Genomic DNA, 20,721 nt, shown 5'->3' on the forward strand with positions numbered 1-20,721 from the left:
CAAACTTGTTTGCACTGTATTCCATTAATTACTGAAGTACAATAAAATTTATATATCCATGTATGTATATGTTTTTAGGATAGTAAATAAATGCAGATCAACACAATTGATTTTCTCTCAAATATTTTTATTATTCAAACATAGGTCAATTTTACTAATGTGAGTAACATTTGATTGTTAGGACTCAGTCAGTACTGTTGTTGATGTTGATGAAATGTGAGGTTCTATTTCTTGAAAAATAGCTGCTTTGATGAATTTATGGTCGAACCCACAAAAATACATTATTGATATTGTCACCGAGGAGTGTTTTCAACTTTTTTTTCTAAGTCTTCTATTTTTCTGGTGGCAAAGTTGAGCTACTCAACTTGTGTACTTAACATGGTCATTGTCAAGTCTGTTTGTTTAGCACAGCCTCTCAATCTTGCCCTGCTTGCTCTGTATCACCCAGATCACTTCCTTCGTTAAACTAAAAAATGAATAGAAAATTTTACATATTTTTAGTAAGTTATACCTTTATAAAGAGGTATTCGCAAGAAATCACTGTATATTCAGTTTCACTTATAGGTATATGAATACAGAAACATAGATATTCTTCCTAGGTAGGTACCTACCCGTTATGAAATGTCTGCTACATACTCCTTGGTTCTTAATAATTGATTCAGTAAGATCTTCTCTCTTGAGCTGCTAACCATATATCCCTTCTTCGTTAATATGTGGGTAATGCACAGATTTTGTCACAGTAGGTATACGAAAAAAACTTATGGCACCGATCTGCACGGCTTAATCATAATACATTCTTTCAGAATAAAACTTAGTTCTCACTATTCACTATATATTGGAAAAAACTAAACGATATTTAACACCAATCAATGTCAAATATTCAGAAAAAGCATCCAAAAATTCTAAATTAGGAAAGGTAAACAAACGTTGTATGCCGACCCGCCGCCATATTGAAATATTTTGACAGGTCGTTGGTTTGCCTAATTTTCTACCAAATTTTAGTAAGAAAACGGCAGAGATTATTTTGTATGCAACTGAACAGTGACTTCTACCGAAAGTGCGTATGTAACGGTAAAGAATTCACGGCGCATGAATTTTCGAGTAAATTTTCTACAGAATTCTCGGCTGTTGCAAACGGGCTTGAAAGATCTTTTTTTTGTTCAGGTCTACGAAAAATTTAATTTTTTTATAGATTTTCGATAGCCTGCTTTATCTTTCAAACCGTGCTAAATTGGAAAAAAATGGTAAACAAAAAAAGTGTTTCTTTTAACACCAGGAATCTTATTCTTTTAAAATATTTATAAGTCAAAGACTAATCCTGTATAAATGGTGAATAAAAAACCAATTGTGCTATTCAATATTTATTCAATCGTGTTTATCCTTGTCCAATGTTTTATACATATCATTATTTTTATTTCCTGGCTTTTCGTCTTGAACAATCAACAGCAACCCGCCTATGATGAACAGGAGTCCTAACCACCATAGAAGAGATGAGGTTTCCTCAAAGAATAAATAACCGAAAATGGCCTACAAGGAATTTTTATTAGTTTCATTACTTACTGGCATGTTGCATAATAACAATTATTGTTACATTCCATGAGAGGATATGTAATATACATTTTGGTGTTTCGAAAATGAAGAATTCGTTAGTAACTCATTAGTAACTAACAAAGTTTTGGTTTGTACCTTGAGGACAGTGGTATACCGCATTCTGTTGGGTGCTAGCTCAAAATCAAATATTATTCGAATATAATTCATTTCGGAAATACTGAATTTCCCATATTGAACGAAGTGCTTTTGTCGATATGAATTGAATGTGGAATATATATATAGTCCATTCAAGAATGATTGACATCTCGGGTGGCTATGGAAAATCGAATTTAAGTTGGTAATAGCCCATAAGTTGAGATTTTGTTGCGGAATTCATGTTGGGACTGTAAATAAACATTGATCTATGGACCTACTAAATGTGAATCTATGCACTTACCGACGGTTATTTGAATCTTGTACAGCTGTTTATGCTCTTAATTTAATCGTATAAATTGAAAACATAATTCTGTCAATTTCGAATGCTGATTAATATACTGCAAATCTGAATATTTCGTATTTTCATAGTCTTTTCTAGGTTATATTAATATATTCCAGTTCTGTGATTGAAAGTACAGAAATTTTTAAAGATCTTTTGTGACCAGATATCAGGCTGCGCCTGGTCTTTCAAGACCTACTAGGATGTCAATCATTCTTGAATGGACTATATATACAAATACAAAGATAAAAAATCTTAAACCGAAACAGAAATTTGTGTCACAGATACCTGATTTGTAGTTACAGATTGAGTATTTTACGGAAGCAATAAAGTAGATACCTAATTTTCAAAAATGTGTATGTGCTAATTTTGCACTTTAGGGGTGCTATTCTTTCCATTACAGGTTAGGTTACTAATAAAAAATTTTGTGTATCGAACATCTAGTAACAATGTGCAATTTTTCCATTAGTAGTTGAGTAGACAAAACATTTTGTCCCATAAATAATTACTAACGAAGGACTATTGAAAGCAGAACAGAAATATAGAATTTTTGAAAATGAGGATTTTATCTTCGGATTTTTAGGGTGTCATTATACCATTAGGGTAGAAACAAAATATTTTGTAACAGTGAAAGATAGTACTGTTGCAGTACGTGCCAACCGGGCACTTCAGAAATATCGAAATTAATGGAGACAAGATGTCCACCGATTTTGTGAAAATCGAAAAATTGGAGTATCGAGCCATCATCAAGTACCTATATTTAAAAGGGTTAAGAGGTAAGCAGAGGTGAGATATGCTTGGTGTGATCAATGTCCTTCGTATGCGACCGAAAAATATTGGTCTGCAAGATTCAAAAGAGGTAAATTTTCCATCAAAGATGATGACCGATCGGGAAGGCCAGTTTCTGTGTCAGTACCCGAAAATATCGATGCAGTTCATGACATGATTTTATCATACCGTCGAATTGGGCTAAAACGAATATCTGAAGCATTGAATATTTCATACTAGCGCGTTGATCATATAGTTCACGTCAATTTGGACATCAGAAAAATTGCTGCAAAATGGATCCCCAAATGTTTGAATGCTGACCAAAAGCGAGCAAGGGTAGAAGCATCGCGTTCGATCTGTGCTCGATTTGAAAACGATGTAGACTTCTTAAACCGAATTGTTACTATGGATGAGACTTGGGTACATTTCTACAAAGCAACAATCGATGGAATGACGACACTCTGGTTGTCCAAGACCTAAGAAGTTTCGTGTCCAAAAATCTGCTGGAAAAGTTCTTGCTTCAGTTTTTTGGGATTGGCATGGAGTAATCATGATTGATTTTTTGGATAAGGGTAGAACAATAACCGTAGATTACTATTCGACATTATTGACCACTCTACGGGAAAAAATTAAAGAGAAAAGACGCGGAAAGCTATCCAAAGGTGTTTTGTTTTTGCATGACAACGCCCCTACACACAAATCTCATGTTGCCTTGCAAAAAATTCGTGATTTAGGATTTGAATTACTAAAACACACTTCTTATTCACCAGATTTGGCTCCATCCGACTATCATCTTTTTCCTGAACTGAAAAAAACTTTAAAAGGTAGTAAATTTTCTTCCAACGAGGAAGTAATAAAAGCTGTGGAGGTCTGGTTTGGAGAGCAATAAGAAAGATTTTTTCGAAAGGTCTAATGGCGTTGCAGGTTTGCTGTAATGAATGTATCCAATTAAGAGGAGAATATGTTGAGTAATAAAATATTATGGCATTGAAATTTTTGGTTTGGTTCTATAGTAGGCTAAGAATTTTTTCGATATATCCTCGTATTTATATACTAACGAAGTGCTATTGAAAGCAAAAAAAATGGAGAATTTTTTTATTATATGGGTTAGGTTACAAACAAAAATTTTCTTGTTACAAAATGTTACTATTGATGGACTTTCCAACTGTACTATATTTTTCAGGAAAAATCGAACAGTGGGTGCCCGTGAAGTTAGCATCCAACGGAATGCGGTGTTTTCTACCACTGTTTTTGAACTCACAAAAATTTTGGTGTAACAAGTAGTTACTAACGAATGAAAATAGTTATTTTCCTATCAAGTGCGGAAAGTGATACTTGCCCGCACGAAACTGCCGTTGCCCGAACGATGCGAAGCAGAGTTCGGGTAAGCAGTTGAGTGCGGGCAAGACACTTTCCGCAAGAGTTAGGAACAATATTTTTTCTACAAGCGCTTGAAATATATAAATATATCAATTGCACGATACAGATCATATCTCATTTGATTAATTTATATAAAATGACAGACGTAATTCTGCATGTCGTTACCATGGGTTACTCATCGTTGACGTTCGGTGCATAGAGACATGATAGAATTTAATTTATTCTATAAGATTTGCGTGCGGGAAAGAAATAGCAGGCGTTTTTCCCGCACGTTTTGGAAAAGTGACTCTTTGCAACTTGAAATGCGTGCGGGAAAAAGGTTGAACGCGCACGCTTGTAGAAAAAAAAATTATCCTGTTAGGAACATAACTAATATTCTTCATTGCATGGTTCTAAAATTTGTATGAATGTTTTCCGTATCCGGCAAACGCCAGAGACAGGCTATATGGCATTAAACAACTACAGGGTCTTCATAATTGATCGTAATATCGCACTGGGCATGGATTTCTAAATTCATTGAATATAAAATTTCGCTGGATATATGTATACTCAATGATTCCATGATATATATTAAGTTCAAAGCCCTTTAGTAAGCAGTAGCACAGAGTAGTTCAAAGCTAAGTGCCATGTTACAATCATTTATACAGACCCTGAAGTATTTTAATAATGAACAATCAAAGGGTCTAGAGCTACCACAATAAGTTTTCAGTAGGAATGTGTGTCGGAGTGGCGCATAATTTCAATCTGACCATCTCTATTCATAAACTTGAGCTATAGCTTTGGACGCTCCAGGAATGAAGTTGGGAGAATGAAATCCTCATCGATATTCCATCTCAAACAAAAATTGATAAAGTATGAAGGGCTTAAAGGCATATTTGAGTAATATCATTGGGCATACAGGGTGAGACTTTGATTCGTACAAATATTTCAACAGTAGATTCTTGAGGTCAGAAGAAGCACTTTTTTCCTTTACCATTTTTTCCGAATCGGCTCGGTTGAAAATAAACAGGCTGTTGAAAAACCATAAAAAAATGTCATTTTTGTAAAATAAAAGTATTCTTCATATTTTCTCGTATAATGCGCCGTTTTCCAGTAATTGATGTTCAAAAATTAAAAAGTCTCGGTCGGTGAAATATGAAGAGTTGGGTACTTTGGCTAGTTCTATTTAAAAGATCCACAGACGTGTAGTGTCACTTATTCTGAAGGTTATTCTGTTTTTGCTGGGGTGGCACAGCTCACTATGAAAACTTAAAATGGCTATATCTTTCTATGAGGGCCGAATCGGAAAAAATGTTATGGAGGAATAGTGTTTCTTTTGACTGTTAAAATATTTGTAGGAATAAAAGACTCACCCTGTATATATTATATATACAAGGTGATTCAGTGGTGAATGTGCGGAAGCTAAGGGTCGAAAGAGGATAAGCAGGTGAGTCAGAATAAACTTTTTTTAAAGGGTCCATCTCTCTTTATATAATCAAGATGGAGAGTGTTTTATTGATTTTATCAATTTATTTAATCACCAATAACTTTCGCACCATCCTATATATTTAGATGAGTTTATTCTCCGCAACAACTAGTTCCTAGTTCATACTGACAATGAATATTTTTTCAGGTCTGGCCTAGAAACATTGATAAATAAGGTTCAAGCTAAAAAGTACCCTGTATATCAAAATTCCTCAAATTTGATAGAATATTCGAAAAAAATTGAAAAAACTAAAGGGAACAAGATATTTGTTGTACTTCCGCACGTGATTTAAATACTCAATTAATCTAGTCAAATCTGAATATTCAGACAATACAGTAACCAAAATTTCAAAAAAATTTTCTTTCTTTCGGTATTCACTAATTTTACCAATTTAATTGCATTTTTTGGGTCACGAGTGTGAAACATTTCGAAAGCAGTATTCTGATATCTAATGAATAAATGTTTATATGTTATTGTTTTCAGTGGTAAAATTACCTACTACTTGAAATTATCACTGATTAATCCAAATACAAATCTGTTCATTCTTTGTGTTTCTAGTTGGTAACGCAAAAATTTAGGGCCTGATGAGAGGCAGAAGATTAATTTACATCAGAAAAATCAATTATGTAAAACCTAATGAAATTGTGTTGTATAAAATTTTTGTGTGTTGTCTGAAAATTCAGATTTGTATTAAATTGATTGATTGAATATTAAAATCGCATGCGGAAGTACAAGAAATAACTTGATTTCGTTAGTTTTCTCTCCTTTTCTTGAATATCATTCTGTATATATATATTATTTTTCAGGTTGCGAATTTTCTCATTTTGTTAAATATGTTTTTTATTTTTACCCTGTAATTGGGAGTACTCCTATTGGGTAATAAAGTTATATCTAATATATAAAATTCTCGTGTCACAGTTTTCGTTGCCATACTCCTCCGAAACGGCTTGACCGATTTTGATGAAATTTTTTGTGCTTATCCGGTATCTATGAGAATCGGCCAACATCTATTTTTCATCCCCCTAAATGTTAGGGGTAGTCCACCCCTTAATTTTTTTAGGAAATTATTTATATGGCAAAACAACGTTTGCCGGGTCAGCTAGTTATATTATATTATTATATTATATCATATCAGATATAAGTAATTACGATGTATAGGGTGTTTTTGTTGGGTTCAAAATCTTTATTTATCAGTTTTTCCTATGCCAGACCTAAAAAAAATCAGTTACACTATGTCAGTGTAAACTATAGTTGATGCGCAGAATAAATGTAGCAGATCAAAATATATAGGGTGATTCGAAAGTTATGGTTGAAGCAATTGGAAGAATCAATAAAACACTCTGTATCGTGATTATTAGGAGAGATAGACCCTTTAAATATGGATTATTCTGACTCACCAAAGTGTCCTCTATCCACTCTTAACTTCCGCTCGTATACCAATGATATATTGTACTCAATGGCAATATTGAAATTCATCTAAAAAATTAATGACGTATTCCTACGATTTCACTGAAAATTTTGAATGAAAATCTGAGCATTATACTGAAAGATTCAGTATAATTCCCCATATAAACTAACCAACTTTTTTAATAAAGTGGAAGTCGAACGCCACTGGATTCAATGGAACCATAATGAGTACAATTGCAACATCTTATCTGCTGTAATGCCAGAAAAAATTTTTCACATAGAATCGAGGTTTCATTTTCAGTACAAGTCATATATCCTCTTAAGCACGTCACTGCAACACGCATACTTTCATAACAAGGTACTTTTTGGGGCAGTTGAGACCGCATGTGTATCGTTTCATCAGAAAAGACTTTTTACATGAGAAAACAGATTTTAATGAGATGGTGATATTTCCATAGCAACGCAATATATCGAAAAAATGGCGAGGTATTCACCTAAGAATCTACCCAAAATAAAAAAACTCCGAAAAAAACCTATATCTTGATATTCTCAGCGTGGAAACAAAAAAATTTTCCCCTTTTTATTTTCACACATCGTACAACGAGAAGAGTTTGAGAAAAAAAGCCTTTGTCAATTACTCTTAGATGAAGGATAGTGCTTCACACCGCTAGCGAAAAATCCAACATCGGTGGAGAAACGTAGAAGCTATAGCTGAAATTTTGAGAAAAAACTAGACTTCCATGAAATGGAAAAATGGCACTATTTTCAAATTTTTAAGTGTCCCACTTCATTTGCTGCTTAATTTAATTCAGCCAATTCCCCATTTCGGAGTCAGATACGCCAACGGGCGACATCTATTGGTGAGTATTGATGATTCATTCCTTATCCAGGCAAGTCGAGAAGAAAATCTCTCGACCATACCGCAATTTGCAATAAAAAAATATTTTCAAAGGACTTACGGAAGACAAAAAACTAGATGCATTCGTGACAACAGTAGCCAGCAACGTTGAACCACTCTGATGAAGTGCTCTCATAAAAAGTGTCAATACGTAAGTATTGACTGTGATCATCAGCAGCACACAAAGAAGTCTCAAAATCATAAAGTTCTGTGAAATTAAAGTTTGTCGGTTTGAGAATGTTCGGTTGATTGTGATGGTTTCTTTGGAACCCTACTCACTTCAATAAAAGGCATCCCAGAAAGCTTTCCTAATACACTGCCTGCTGCCCCACAAATACCTGCCAGATAAGCTGGGCCCAATTCTTTCCACTTCATATTGTATTTCATATTTCTGTTCAGTCAGGACAATCAACCCACTTTTAAAACTAAGAGATCACTTAAAATTGACAAAACCTTTTGGTTTCGAAATGCTTACGGCGTGTCAGGCCTATGCTGAATTAAAACATAACCTCAAATAACAATTTATCGTCTAATACATGCATTGTGTGAACAGATTTCGATAACGCAAAGTACCATTAGAATCGGAAATCTGATTCAAATACATTTTTTTAGTCATCATGTAAACAATGAGAACGTTTAGTAGACATTGGACTATTTAAATCTCACTAAATCCAAATTCTTACTTAAATTTTCTCTTTTACCAAGAAGGATGACCTCTTTCTGTAATTTTGTATTGGTTCATAAAATTACATAATGAGGAAGATGCAATTTGCATCCCAAGAATCCCGTAGTAATAACATAACAGGTGGCAGAATAATTCTGGCTGCCATATTGCCAGAACTACTTCTTATTTCTTCTAATTTAAGAAATTTCCAAAGTGGGCCAAATTTCCTCAATAAAGGATTGACAACAAGCCGATTGTTTCAATGATAATGATTTCCTGAAGCAGTATATCTTTAAAATGGTGGTTTCTGAAATACTACTACTACTAGTATAAGAACATCGAAGATGAATGGAAACAGTTTTTTTCCAGGATAATATTCCAAAAAGATCTGATTATCTTACAAATTTGTCAAACCTTTTTCGAAATGGTTATGCTTTGGATGAACCATGTAGGTATTCCACATTCTCAGTTGAAAATTTCGAATCCGAATTCTAGAAAAGAAGTTAATTACCTAATTGTCAAATTGTCATATTTTATATCTTGAGAAATTAATACTTGAATTATTATTATCACTTTTGCACCATTTAGTACATTCTTCTCATTTCCGCCAATTTATTTTCATCTTCTGATCTTTATTATTGTATTAAAAAAAAGAGCTTCATGAAAGAAAGAAAATAATAACCATCCAAAATTAAACCTGACTCCACTTTTCTTGAAACCCTACAAAGAGTATGATCTGTAGGTAGAGCTTTTTAAGTCCTATTGCGTTATTTCAAATCATGCCACTTAATTATTAACAATAATTTTTTTATTCGCATATTATTGTAATTCAATGAAATTTTGAAGAGCACCTTTTTTGCATTACCTTCCTTTGTTATGGAAGATAATACAGTATAAAACCCAGTTTGGTAGATTCATGAAATATCATAGTGAAAACGTTGAAAAAATTAAAAACGTAACAAATGAAAAATTTACACATACATCACTATACGTGTACCTACTGTAACACAAACAATCTCATCAGCTTCAAAAAATCCAAAGAATATCCTGAGGAAGGTAAGGAAGTAAGGAACATGAAATTTCAAGAGTTTATGACATATTGGAGAAAAAAGCAGATTATAGTAACGTGCTTTCAAAAAAATTCGTCATCAAGTAGGCTATGGAATTTTGAACGTAGATATTTCGTGTCTAAACGTTATTCTCAGCTCGTGCTACACTATTTTCCAGATGAACTGTAACTGAAAATTTTAGCATTTTGGATTGTTGTCGAATTAAAATTATCATCAAATTATATAAAGATGGTTTTTACGGACGTGTGAAAGGCTTTTACTATTGAATCCTACTTCAAAATTGGGAAGAACATTGAAGGAGAATGGAAATATTCTGTTCCGGCGACTTCATAGAAGCCTATGTTGCTGTAGATTATTAAGTATGAATTTTTCCATTGTACTGTTTTGCGATGTGTTGACGAAACAGGTATGTTCAAACAAAAAAGAAAGTGGTCGACCAAAGAAGAAAACTCCAAAGCAATAATGAAAACATGATGACAGAAGCTCGACAAACCTCTATTCAGGTTTTAACTCAAGTGGCTGGAGTATCCGTTGGCATATGCCACATGATTTTGAAAAAAAGATATCCATTTGTTTCCATAAAGATTGACATGTTATCAGAAAACTGAAAGGGTTGTGATACCTAACCTTGTAGCATCCAAGAAAAATTGGAGTTCGGTATGCATCAGTCAAAGGCAAAATGTGGACCTACTTACTTTTATGGAACTTTAATAGCAGAACGTTATGAAAGAGAAAGAATCATGCCTTTTTATAGCTGAATTGAATTTTAATAAATTGTCCAATAGCTATTTTCATGTAATTCAGTTCTTTTTGTTTAGTCATGGATTTTCAGTAATGACTGAATCAATTCAATATTTATAGAGAATTAATAAACAAATTATTATATATAATAATAATAATAACAGGCCTTCATTTTGTACTCTATGAATACATATGTAGATTCTTACTGTGACCTTCTCACAAAAAAAACATAATACCACGATCAATTCAAGATTCATGTCTCTTACGTATGAAAATAGTGGACGGTTAAAATTTTTACGAAGAATTTTTTCTAACCGCCTCAGATTGTTTGGATTTGTCATCTTACTCAATGAAAGAAATATTTTTCGAACGTTGAGTGAAATTTACAGGTAACTTTTTCTAAAAAGTGCCTTTCCGTACAAAAATACGATATATAGGTTAATGTCATCATTGTTTACATTTTGGGAAGATGAAGTAATTCAAGGAAAGACATACGTTCAGCTACCGAACATCAGCCTTCAAAATTTCATAGCCTACTTGACGACGAATTTTTTTGAACGCACGTTAGTTATGTATATACTAATATTATGCCAACCTTTACATAAAATAATAATAATTTTTTTTCAATCCAAAATAAATATGGTGAGTTACAGAGGTTTTCAATTCTAAAATTGACTACTTGTGCGTAACTATAAATTAACATATAGGATTCATAATCGGATTTTGGTTACCTTACCCTACATAGAAATGAATTGAAAACTAGTTTCAGAAACAAATTCCTCTTCTTTCTGGGCATCTGTAAAACTGCAAAATTAAATAAAACAACCTTAGAACTTTGCGGATGAGTTTGAGCGTATGTGAAAGTACCTAAATTAGATTTGTATCGTGAATATCAATAACCGAGTTGTCTCGAAAGAAATGTATCTAAATTGCCAAAGTTTTCGCTATCTGTTTTATATTCCAGTCCAGATTCATCACACTTCAAGTAACGCGTATGGAATTTGGTATAAGTACCTAAACCTAATGTTGGATGTTATTTTCACTTATCTCCATATACTTTATAGTATCCCTGAACTTGTGAAGATTTTGATTGAGGAATACTAAGTCACCTTAGTTAGAACTCTTTTGAAATAATTGAGTGAAGATGAATGTATCTCGAAGGTTGATTTGTAACGAAGTTTATCCATATTTATTCAAATAGTCTTCTCAATTCAATTACTATTTTTCGATTATTATGAATGAATACAGCATACAGCTGAGTATCTTACTGAACACTGAAAGCTCAAACACAGTTACACTGAATCACACTTCAGTATATTCAGTATATTCGAAAGATTTTTGAGAAACACTTCGAAGAATGAGATTCAATTTATCACACCTATATAATAATTAGAACTCCAATGAGAGAAAACGAACTGACCTATCACAAACCATTATCTACCTTTGAGGTTATTAAAAATCTAAATAACAAATTTGGCATTTACGACTGAATACATTAATGAAGGAAAATTCGAATAAATTAAATATTTCATTCCTGTAATAAGAAAAAAGTGGATAAGAAACCCCATCAATGACAAAATCATGCATCCTTTGCAACAAAAGATCTGTCATCTAATTCAAACAAAAGTTAAGATTGCCTTTAAAAAAAAATTCAACTTGTTTTTACTTCTCAGACGGAGACATGACAGAACTGTCGAATTGAGAGTAAATACCTAATTGAAAGTAATACCTAATTGAACTGTTCGAGTATTGTTCTACAAAATAGAAAATACCAGAGATATGAATTTTGTGCTATACTGATTTACTCATCTTGTATATACTGCTTCACAAACTTTCGACCTATTTGCAAGAATTGTCGATGAAGCTTGGAAACATTGGAAACTCGCTAGGGATCAGCTACAAAGACCTTTGGATTCTCATCAACCGATCAACCACCTTCGAATACACTTCAAGAACTCAGAAGGTCTTTACCACAACTCTAGAGAGAAATTGATAAAAGCTACTTTGACAATAATTTGATCGAAACTATGCAAAGGCATTGTCAAGCTGTGGTTGATGTTCGAGAAGCCATTACTATTTACTGATCTTTATTTTTTACTACAAATACTAGATAAAAATAAATGTTCACCTGAAACTGTGAAACTTCTAAAGAAATGGGCAAAAGACTGAATTAGATACTTATCTAATTCACTCACTTGAGTTTCCTGGAATTTGAAAAAGGAAGGAAATTTTTTAAACAGTTTCAAAATTTCTGAACTCTGATAACTTTCGTGGAGAAGTATATGTCTCCAAATATTTAGTCATCTTCGGTACAATGAACACGTAATAAATTCAAAGCAGCAATACATTTTTCACTGATGACATAAAAAAGTCTAAGCCCATTCTAAACCCACAACATTTACGAATGAGTAAGTTCCTTAAAAAAATATTTCAGGAAGTTGAAACAACCCGATAATTCCTCATTATATTGAACTGTTAACACAATGGAGGAAACATCACCACCTAAGCGAATTATTATTTCTTATTAATTGAAGAATGAGTCCCACAAACTAGCCCAGTTTTCTATTGACCCTTGAATCATAACGCTTGGTATTTGCCCCACTAGTCTCTACCTGCCGTTTACAGGATTTATGAATCCGTACAAGTGGTCTTCGTCAAAGAGAAAAATCTCTCCCTCCTCTTTCCAACTACCAGAACAGTTGTACCGGTTCTGGTGAATGGACAGGTAATGAACGATCACCTATTTGTTGTCCCACCTCAGCACATGTATCGGTCCGTATTCTGCCGACAAATGGATAGGTTGCTTGGCAACGTCGCACAAACGAAAATGCAGTAGAGCTTATCCGTATTTCCTTTCCGGAAAGTCTTTTTCCTGCAGTATCTGCAGCCGTATGTTAAAAGTTGATAGTGTTTTTGGTTGTGGCGATTAAAACAATGCCTGGAACATATGATCCGTATTGTTTCTACTTCCAACGAAATATCAGTAACGCCAAGTGCAGTGAAAGGTTAAAAATATGTAACAGAACCTGTTAATCAAGGTAAGGATACTGCTACCTGCTTAGTGCTCAACTTATCCAACGTATTTTGAATTAAAATAAAGAAATTCGGTTTGATATGTTTCATCGAATTTTGTCCTTTTGAGGATTTGTTCCCACAGCTACCTGTCAAACTTCGAAACTAATAACAAATTTCTCGGAAAAAATCGTTGACTCGACGACAAAAAGTAAACATACCTACCTGGTAGTATGTTGTCATGACTGCACTAAGTTACTTCAATAATGTTCTAGTCCTTTTCATTGATATAGTATATAGTTGTTGATGAAATGAATTTATTGTTTCCATATTATAGATTGACAATAATTATTCCAATTCCACGTTTTGTTTACTTTTTTATTTTATTTGGGATATTTCCGCAGATTCATTCTTCAATTTGAAATTTTCATAAACAAGTAATTTTGGCTATCTAGGGAATTGTTTGTGTAATTGAATTGTAAAAAAATTAATGAATTGTCAGAAATGTTCACTTGGAATTGCACAATTTGTTGTCAATTAAAGGATTAATTGACAAAAATTCGTGTTTTCTTGGATGATTTCCAATATCTAATATTGGCGAATTCACCAAATTTTTCATCTGATATTGATGGCTAATTCAGAAAAGTTTTGTTTCCAGCTTTGAATTAATTTCTTTACGACAACTGAATAAAATTATGGGTACTTTTCTGTAAAGTATATAAGTATAATCATATTTAAAAAAATCGAAAACATATTGAGCACCTTCACCATTTCTATCATATAGAGGACAGCGAAATCGTTGAAATCACTACAACAAATGCAGAGTTTTTTGGGAAATCAGGTAAATTTTAAGTGTAGGTACTTTCGACAGCAAAATGATGTTAAGAACGTTTGCTTGCCTAAGAATTTACTGTCAGTAATAAAAGTATATACCTACCTATAAATAATATAATAAATATTGTGAAACACTAAAAATAAACTAACCTTACATGGAAGCTCTAATTCTGTTTCTTACCAATCAGTTTTTTACCATTTAAATATACAGAGTGTGCCGTATAAGATAGGAAACATTTTAATGGGATAGAGATAGAGGACACCAAAAGAATATGGGAATTTAAACCGTTTCATCTCCTGAATCACCTATTTACCTGATATTTGGATACAGGAATGATCTCATCAGGTACGAGAAAACTCCAGTCAAAAATTCATTCGATTTTTAGAATTCGGATAGTTCTACGAAGTTCGCGAAATCACCCTGTATAGGAATTCCATAAGTCTTTCGATAACTGCATAATTTATTGGATTAGTTTATCAACTCCCAAATGAAATCAAGACCGAGTGTTCACTGATTTTTTTTTTATCTCGACTCGATCATTAATTTCAAATCGAAATGAATTTTGAAACTTATGAATTCCATCGATCAAATAATTATACACTTCTGTACGGAGAAAAAGAATATTTCACAAATATTTTTCGTTAAATTCCGACTTTGAACTCAGAATTTAGTTAAATCCCGACTTTGAATTCGGAATTTAACTAAATTCCTCTACCTGTCTACGACCATTAATTCATAATTATTCAAAAACATGTATATACCTAATGACAATTTTCTTCAATAAAATACATCAAGTTATAATCTTTATTAAAGAACAACGTGTTTTTTTGTGGAATCTGATTCCCCTCATGAATATCTCAGTATATTTGGAAATGAACCAAATCGTCAAAGAACAGCCTATAGAGTCATTCGAGGCAACTGTGCGCACTTTTGCCTTTCAAGCCATACCCTGTTTCAAATGTTGAAGCTAGGTAAATTAAAACATATTCATAAGATAGAGAATTTTCTAATCTATAAGAAAACATCAAAAAGCAAACAAACAAAAACGTTTTATTTCCGCAAAAAAGAATTTAATAGAGAAAGTCGGAGTGCGTTCACATGCCCCGTATTGCAGGTAAGTGTGCGCACCCTCACGGGGTAAGTGAACGCAGTGCTTTGTGAACCACACAATCAAAACAAATTACAAAATAATGTCATCAAAATGTTACAATATTAGAGAAATGCTGTTTATTGTCAATACAGAAGCGCCTTTTTACAAGCAGTGCATTATTGTTCGTGCCACAATTCTTGGTGAACACAACACTTGATACATTCCCCTGTTGCTGGCTCTTCATATTTTTCTGAACAAATAGGACAATATTGAACGAGTCTTAACCAAGAAAATCAACAATGTCATAATTTATTCCTCACTGAACTAATGCCCATATAATGAATCTATGCGCACACTTACCCGCGCACACTTTCCCCAGTAAGCCAAAATTTGAATTGACGTTCTTATCACAGATTACAGAGATTCTCTGTAATCTGTGATTCTTATAGAGTTGAGCAGCTGAGGGAACCTACAATTTTTCATTATATATTTAGATTAATATGCCCATGATCGAATAAAATATTGTTTAACAATGAGGGACTCGGAACTTGGACCTGGCAGAAAGTGCAGAGATGCTAAAAATTAACAAGAAAACTAGTGAATTTGATTGATTCCAAATAAAAAGTTAAATAAACGTGGCACGGCGCACTCCTATGAATAACTAATATGGAGATTCTGCGCCCTTGCTTCACCCAAATGAACCCCTCTTTCATACATTGCATAGTCGAGATATACGCACTGCGCACACTTACCCACTGCGCTCAGTTACCCCCACAGATTACAGAGTAGGTACAGGTACAGGTTACCCCGAATGACTCTATGAGGTTATCTCACCGTTGTAATGACCTCTTCATGTAAGAAATATAAAGAAACATCAAAATACACCGGGTTTACTGATTTCTTGTCCATTGAGCCTCACGAGTACATATAAGTTTTTTCATAAAACATCCGGAATAAACCTAAAAAAAGATTCATATCGTTATGGAACACCCTGTAGAAGGTTTTCATATCATTGTTATGACCTCTCATAGAAGAAAACTCAAATAATAATGTACACCCTGTGTACCTATGTAATCCCATTCATCATAAATGTGGGAACACCTAGTATAAGATGTATTTGAATATTTGTAGAGAAGCAAACTGTATTTCAGGAACTGATCTACGTCGTCGTAGAACACCCCGTAGAAGTTCGGAACTAAATATCCGACTTTGAACTCGGAATTTAGTTAAATTCCTAATTCCGGAAATTCCGGAATTTAACGAAAAATATTTGAAAAATATTATGTGGCCCTTCTACGTCTTCGTACTTTCGAATGTTAAGATTATTTTATTTGATAATTTTTCTCACGCGGGATACCCTGTTTAAAGAAGGCCATAAATTTATATCTTTCTGTTCTTATAATAATTATAACTTATGATGCTTAGGATTGAGCAGTAGATTCAATTTATTCGAAGGTAGTTTGAGAAGAAGAACTTCTTCTAAAATTTTGGAGTTCCAATAATTAGTATTCCTTTGCCAATATTAAAATCCTTATTTCGATTTCTATCGGTATATTTTCAAATAAAAAAAATAGTTCAGACGACTATAACTCGCGTATTTTGCCCATTAACAAGTTTAACCACCCCGGCTCATTAGCGTCATGAACCTACCCTGAAAAATCGTTATGGAGAAAACAAGTAGACTTTTCCATAATCCACATTCACATTTTCTGTTACCAGTATGCTGTATAAGCTGCATACCATAAGCTAAATCGATAGAAATCAGGGGAAACTGAATGAAGAAAATTAGAAAATATCACGGTATTCTATTTCTGTTTAACAATATTATTGACTTGTTTGAGATTCCATATCTTCGGAAATCTCATCTAATATGAAGTAGCGTATTGAAAGGAAGAATTGCCATGGGAATCGGTGGAATAGAATCAGGACTGCGAGATTTCACCCATTGTCCGTAAACAGTTGGTCTAGATACCATCTTCTACAATAAAAAGAAAGCATCACACAAGTAGAGGCTACCAGACCTGTGAGATTTGGTGAAAAAGCCGACTCGATTGTTTTCTATATGTCAAGGCTGAGGATAGCAATTAAACATAGTTTTGCAATTTTCAACCGCCTTTGAAGAGGATTTGCCGAAGGACTTCTGTGACTTCTCCATTCATATGTATCTCTTCTTCATCACTGATACAAAAATCTATATGCATAATCTTTATGACCAGCGTGCTACAAGATTAAGTGATATACAAATTGTGAATGAATAATAAATATTCAAGGGTCGATTCCTTGTGAGCTGAAACTGCCTAATTTTCACTTTCTTTCTTAGAAACGAGAAAACTGACATAAGTATAATTGAGCAGACATTCTACAAGGGCAACAAGGTATTGAAAAATTGACTGCGTTCCCCTAAAATTGCAAGGGGAATTAGATAGATAACATGATTCATTTCGAACAAATCAGGTCTTGATAAAATTAACTATTTCTAAGAAAAAAAAATTATCAAAACAGGTACGTAGAATGGAGTCGTATAGGCTGAAATTAGCTTCGAACTTTAATTGATCTAGTAGGCAGATATCATGCTGACATCATAGGGCATAGGGGATAACTACCGGACATTTTTTTGATTTCCTGCTCGCTGCCAAAGAATGTCTGCTCAATTTAATTTCTAATTTCTAAGAAAAAAATTGAAAATTGCTTTTCTTGTGCCATCTTCTGGCAACTTTAGCAGGAACTGCTCAAAAAAAAAAATTCTATGAAAAAACAACAATCTTTTTTGACATATAATCAGCTCTTGAATTTGAAATATTAATGTACGGGGTGAAAAATTCAAAAACAACTTGAGCTCAAATGATGCAGTAAAAAAACAATAATTGAATTACATTCAAACACAACGTATTTAGGACAACCTGTAGGTATTTTCTTCCATTTAAACCCGCATTAATATGAAATTGCAGATAATCTGCAGGTACTAACTTCTGGAAGATAGTTAGTAGATGAAAACTGCAAAGTAGGGCTCTGTTAAATCACTTTTTATAATTCGTTCAACAGAAAATATGATATAAACTAGCTGACCCGGCAAACGTTGTTTTGCCATATAAATAATTTCCATGTTGTATCATAAAAAAATAGAAATTAAAAATTTTGTCTAAAAAATACAAAAAAAAATTTAGGGGTGGACTACCCCTAACATTTAGGGGGATGAAAAATAGATGTTGGCCGATTCTCATAGATAGCTGACCCGGCAAACGTTGTTTTGCCATATAAATAATTTCCTAATGATTAAATTACTAAAATGGCTATTAAAAAATAAGGGTTGATCGTAGAAGGGTGAAAATTGAGGATTGTATGTATTTTTGTATGTTGTATCATAAAAAAATAGAAATTAAAAATTTTGTCTAAAAAATACAAAAAAAATTTAGGGGTGGACTACCCCTAACATTTAGGGGGATGAAAAATAGATGTTGGCCGATTCTCATAGATACCGGATAAGCACAAAAAATTTCATCAAAATCGGTCAAGCCGTTTCGGAGGAGTATGGTAACGAAAACTATGACACGAGAATTTTATATATTAGATTACAAATATCTTGAGAAGTATTGAAGCAATCGCTTGTAGCCATTCATTAAATATATAAAATTGTGCTTGTGCGACCAGATCACTGAGTTTTCAGTGAAAAATATGAAACAACATATTCCTTGAACAATTCTTCTAAAATTCATAATTTTCATAAATTTGAAGCCAGAGAGACAATGTTGCAAAAAATTATAGATAACAACAAGAAGTTCTTTGTGTACCCAAAATGGTTGCAAGTTGCAATTACACAAATTTTATAATAAGAATGACTTATTATTTATTATCATTATTATTTATTATTATTTTGTATTTCTAATTTTCAACCCAGACGTGGAAAATGCGTTTGGATCATTTTTCTGGTCATTTTCAGTACGTTCACACCTCTCCCACCTTAAAATTCATAACGCATACATTATCTTTACCTCCAGATGCTATAGATCATAAAACAATCTAGGTTTATCAACTTTTCGGAAGATATGTATGTAACATCAGAATAACTATAATTTTTTTATTCACTCTAAACTTATCCGGTGGAAGAATCTCAATTTTTCAACTATGCCATGCATCATAAAATCGCTCAATTTTTCATATAAAATGATTTTAATGTTTGGGTTTCCAGCGATGCCATCTCCATTATCATTACAATTTTTGATAATGATATCATTTTAAATTTTACACTTCTGCTAGCAATATTGGAGTTACTGAATTTTGTACATATTCTTGCGTAATATGCCATAACCATTGTATAAAGACTTTATACAATGCCATAACTATACATTCATTTTCCACCTACTTATTCTTGTTATCCTAGAAATACAAAAATTTCTAGAACCCTATTTTTTTCAAATATCAGATAATTTAATTACAGTTTTATTCCGCCTGAAGGAATTTTGTGATATTTATTGCGTAGGTACTTGAATGACTTAGTTCATTCTTGTATTGTTTTCTATTTCAATTTGCTCACTTTTTTTAATTTTCACTGTTATTTCGAGTATTTCAACGCAAAAGCTAGAAGGTTAACCTGATTTTTCTACCAAAATGTTTTTCTTACGTCTTATGAGGCTCATACACATCCTAAGAAATATTATGATAGTGTTTCTTCAGGTATATCCAACATGTCCTTGATCATAAACAATCAATAACTGTCCAATTTTTCATCTCAAGTCCTTGCTAACTGATATAACCTATCAAGATAAAACAATTAAAGTATTCCTGAATTCAAATTCTCACAATTTACACTTATCTTTCGATAATAATCAAACCATTGAATCGGCTTCAGTTTCAGTTAATCGAAATAAATGGATCTGTTGTGATTGTGGTTACAAAATGTGTGTTTGTTCAATTTTCGTGTTCATACAACGGTACGAGAGATCTCATAATAACTGTGCGTCCCAAGAACTGTGAAGTAACGGATGAAAAAGTTTATTGCATAATAATATCAGGAAGCATAATTCTGGGGATTTTCGTCGAAGTAAGAATTTGAATCAGACGGCATAAGGTGGGCTTTAAAGTTTTCGAGGTAGTGTTCATGAGGAAGCATGAATCTTGGATATGCTGTAAGCCAGTAAAGATAAACCTCGGATAACACTGTTTTCGTTCAAGAGAGTTGGGATCTGGGATACACTTGGATCTCTAAATCGTCTTATCTATTCTTTCTCTGTCATAATGTACGGTAGGATCGGTAAAATCATTATGAATAGGGAATAAATAATTGATTTTTATATTAGAGATAATTCCACATTTCAAGAGATAGCTGAGGAAATTCTTTAATTATCGGTATATCTTATGACCTACCTGG

The 20,721-nt window shown here is 33.0% G+C and overlaps 2 protein-coding genes across 5 annotated transcripts in view; one reads left to right on the plus strand and one right to left on the minus strand.

The window, feature by feature from the left end:
- Positions 1–1,348: 1,348 nt before the first annotated feature.
- On the minus strand, positions 1,349–8,407 carry LOC123318621 (transmembrane protein 42-like). The gene is made up of 3 exons (XM_044905291.1): positions 8,224–8,407; positions 8,006–8,152; positions 1,349–1,527 (listed from the first exon to the last, which is right to left on the minus strand). Exons 1-3 carry the CDS (start codon positions 8,329–8,331, stop codon positions 1,366–1,368), a joined length of 417 nt encoding a protein of 138 aa, XP_044761226.1. The 5' UTR covers positions 8,332–8,407; the 3' UTR covers positions 1,349–1,365.
- Positions 8,408–13,125: 4,718 nt separating this feature from the next.
- LOC123308776 (protein phosphatase 1 regulatory inhibitor subunit 16B) overlaps positions 13,126–20,721 on the plus strand; it is a 31,791-nt gene continuing 24,195 nt past the window's right edge. Inside the window, exon 1 of one of the 4 annotated variants that reach the window (XM_044891611.1) lies at positions 13,126–13,457. The gene's annotated coding sequence lies outside the window, so the exon portion shown is untranslated. Of the gene's footprint in view, positions 13,458–20,161; positions 20,422–20,721 lie in introns of those variants that run through there. The other 3 variants (XM_044891629.1, XM_044891634.1, XM_044891619.1) reach the window with 3 other exon arrangements.

Source organism: Coccinella septempunctata, chromosome 1 (genome assembly GCF_907165205.1).
Source record: "Coccinella septempunctata chromosome 1, icCocSept1.1, whole genome shotgun sequence".
In the NCBI taxonomy this organism is placed as follows: domain Eukaryota; kingdom Metazoa; phylum Arthropoda; class Insecta; order Coleoptera; family Coccinellidae; genus Coccinella; species Coccinella septempunctata.

Bases quoted from the DNA above. Each gene is read 5' to 3' on its own strand.
- LOC123318621 (XM_044905291.1), bottom strand. From the start codon at position 8,331: ATGAAATACAATATGAAGTGGAAAGAATTGGGCCCAGCTTATCTGGCA. The intron at 8,153-8,223 runs GTGAGTAGGGTT...TTAATTTCACAG, and splicing joins CTGGGATGCCTTTTATTGAA to AACTTTATGATTTTGAGACT. The intron at 1,528-8,005 runs GTAAGTCCTTTG...AATTCCTTGTAG, and splicing joins CATCTAGTTTTTTGTCTTCC to GCCATTTTCGGTTATTTATT.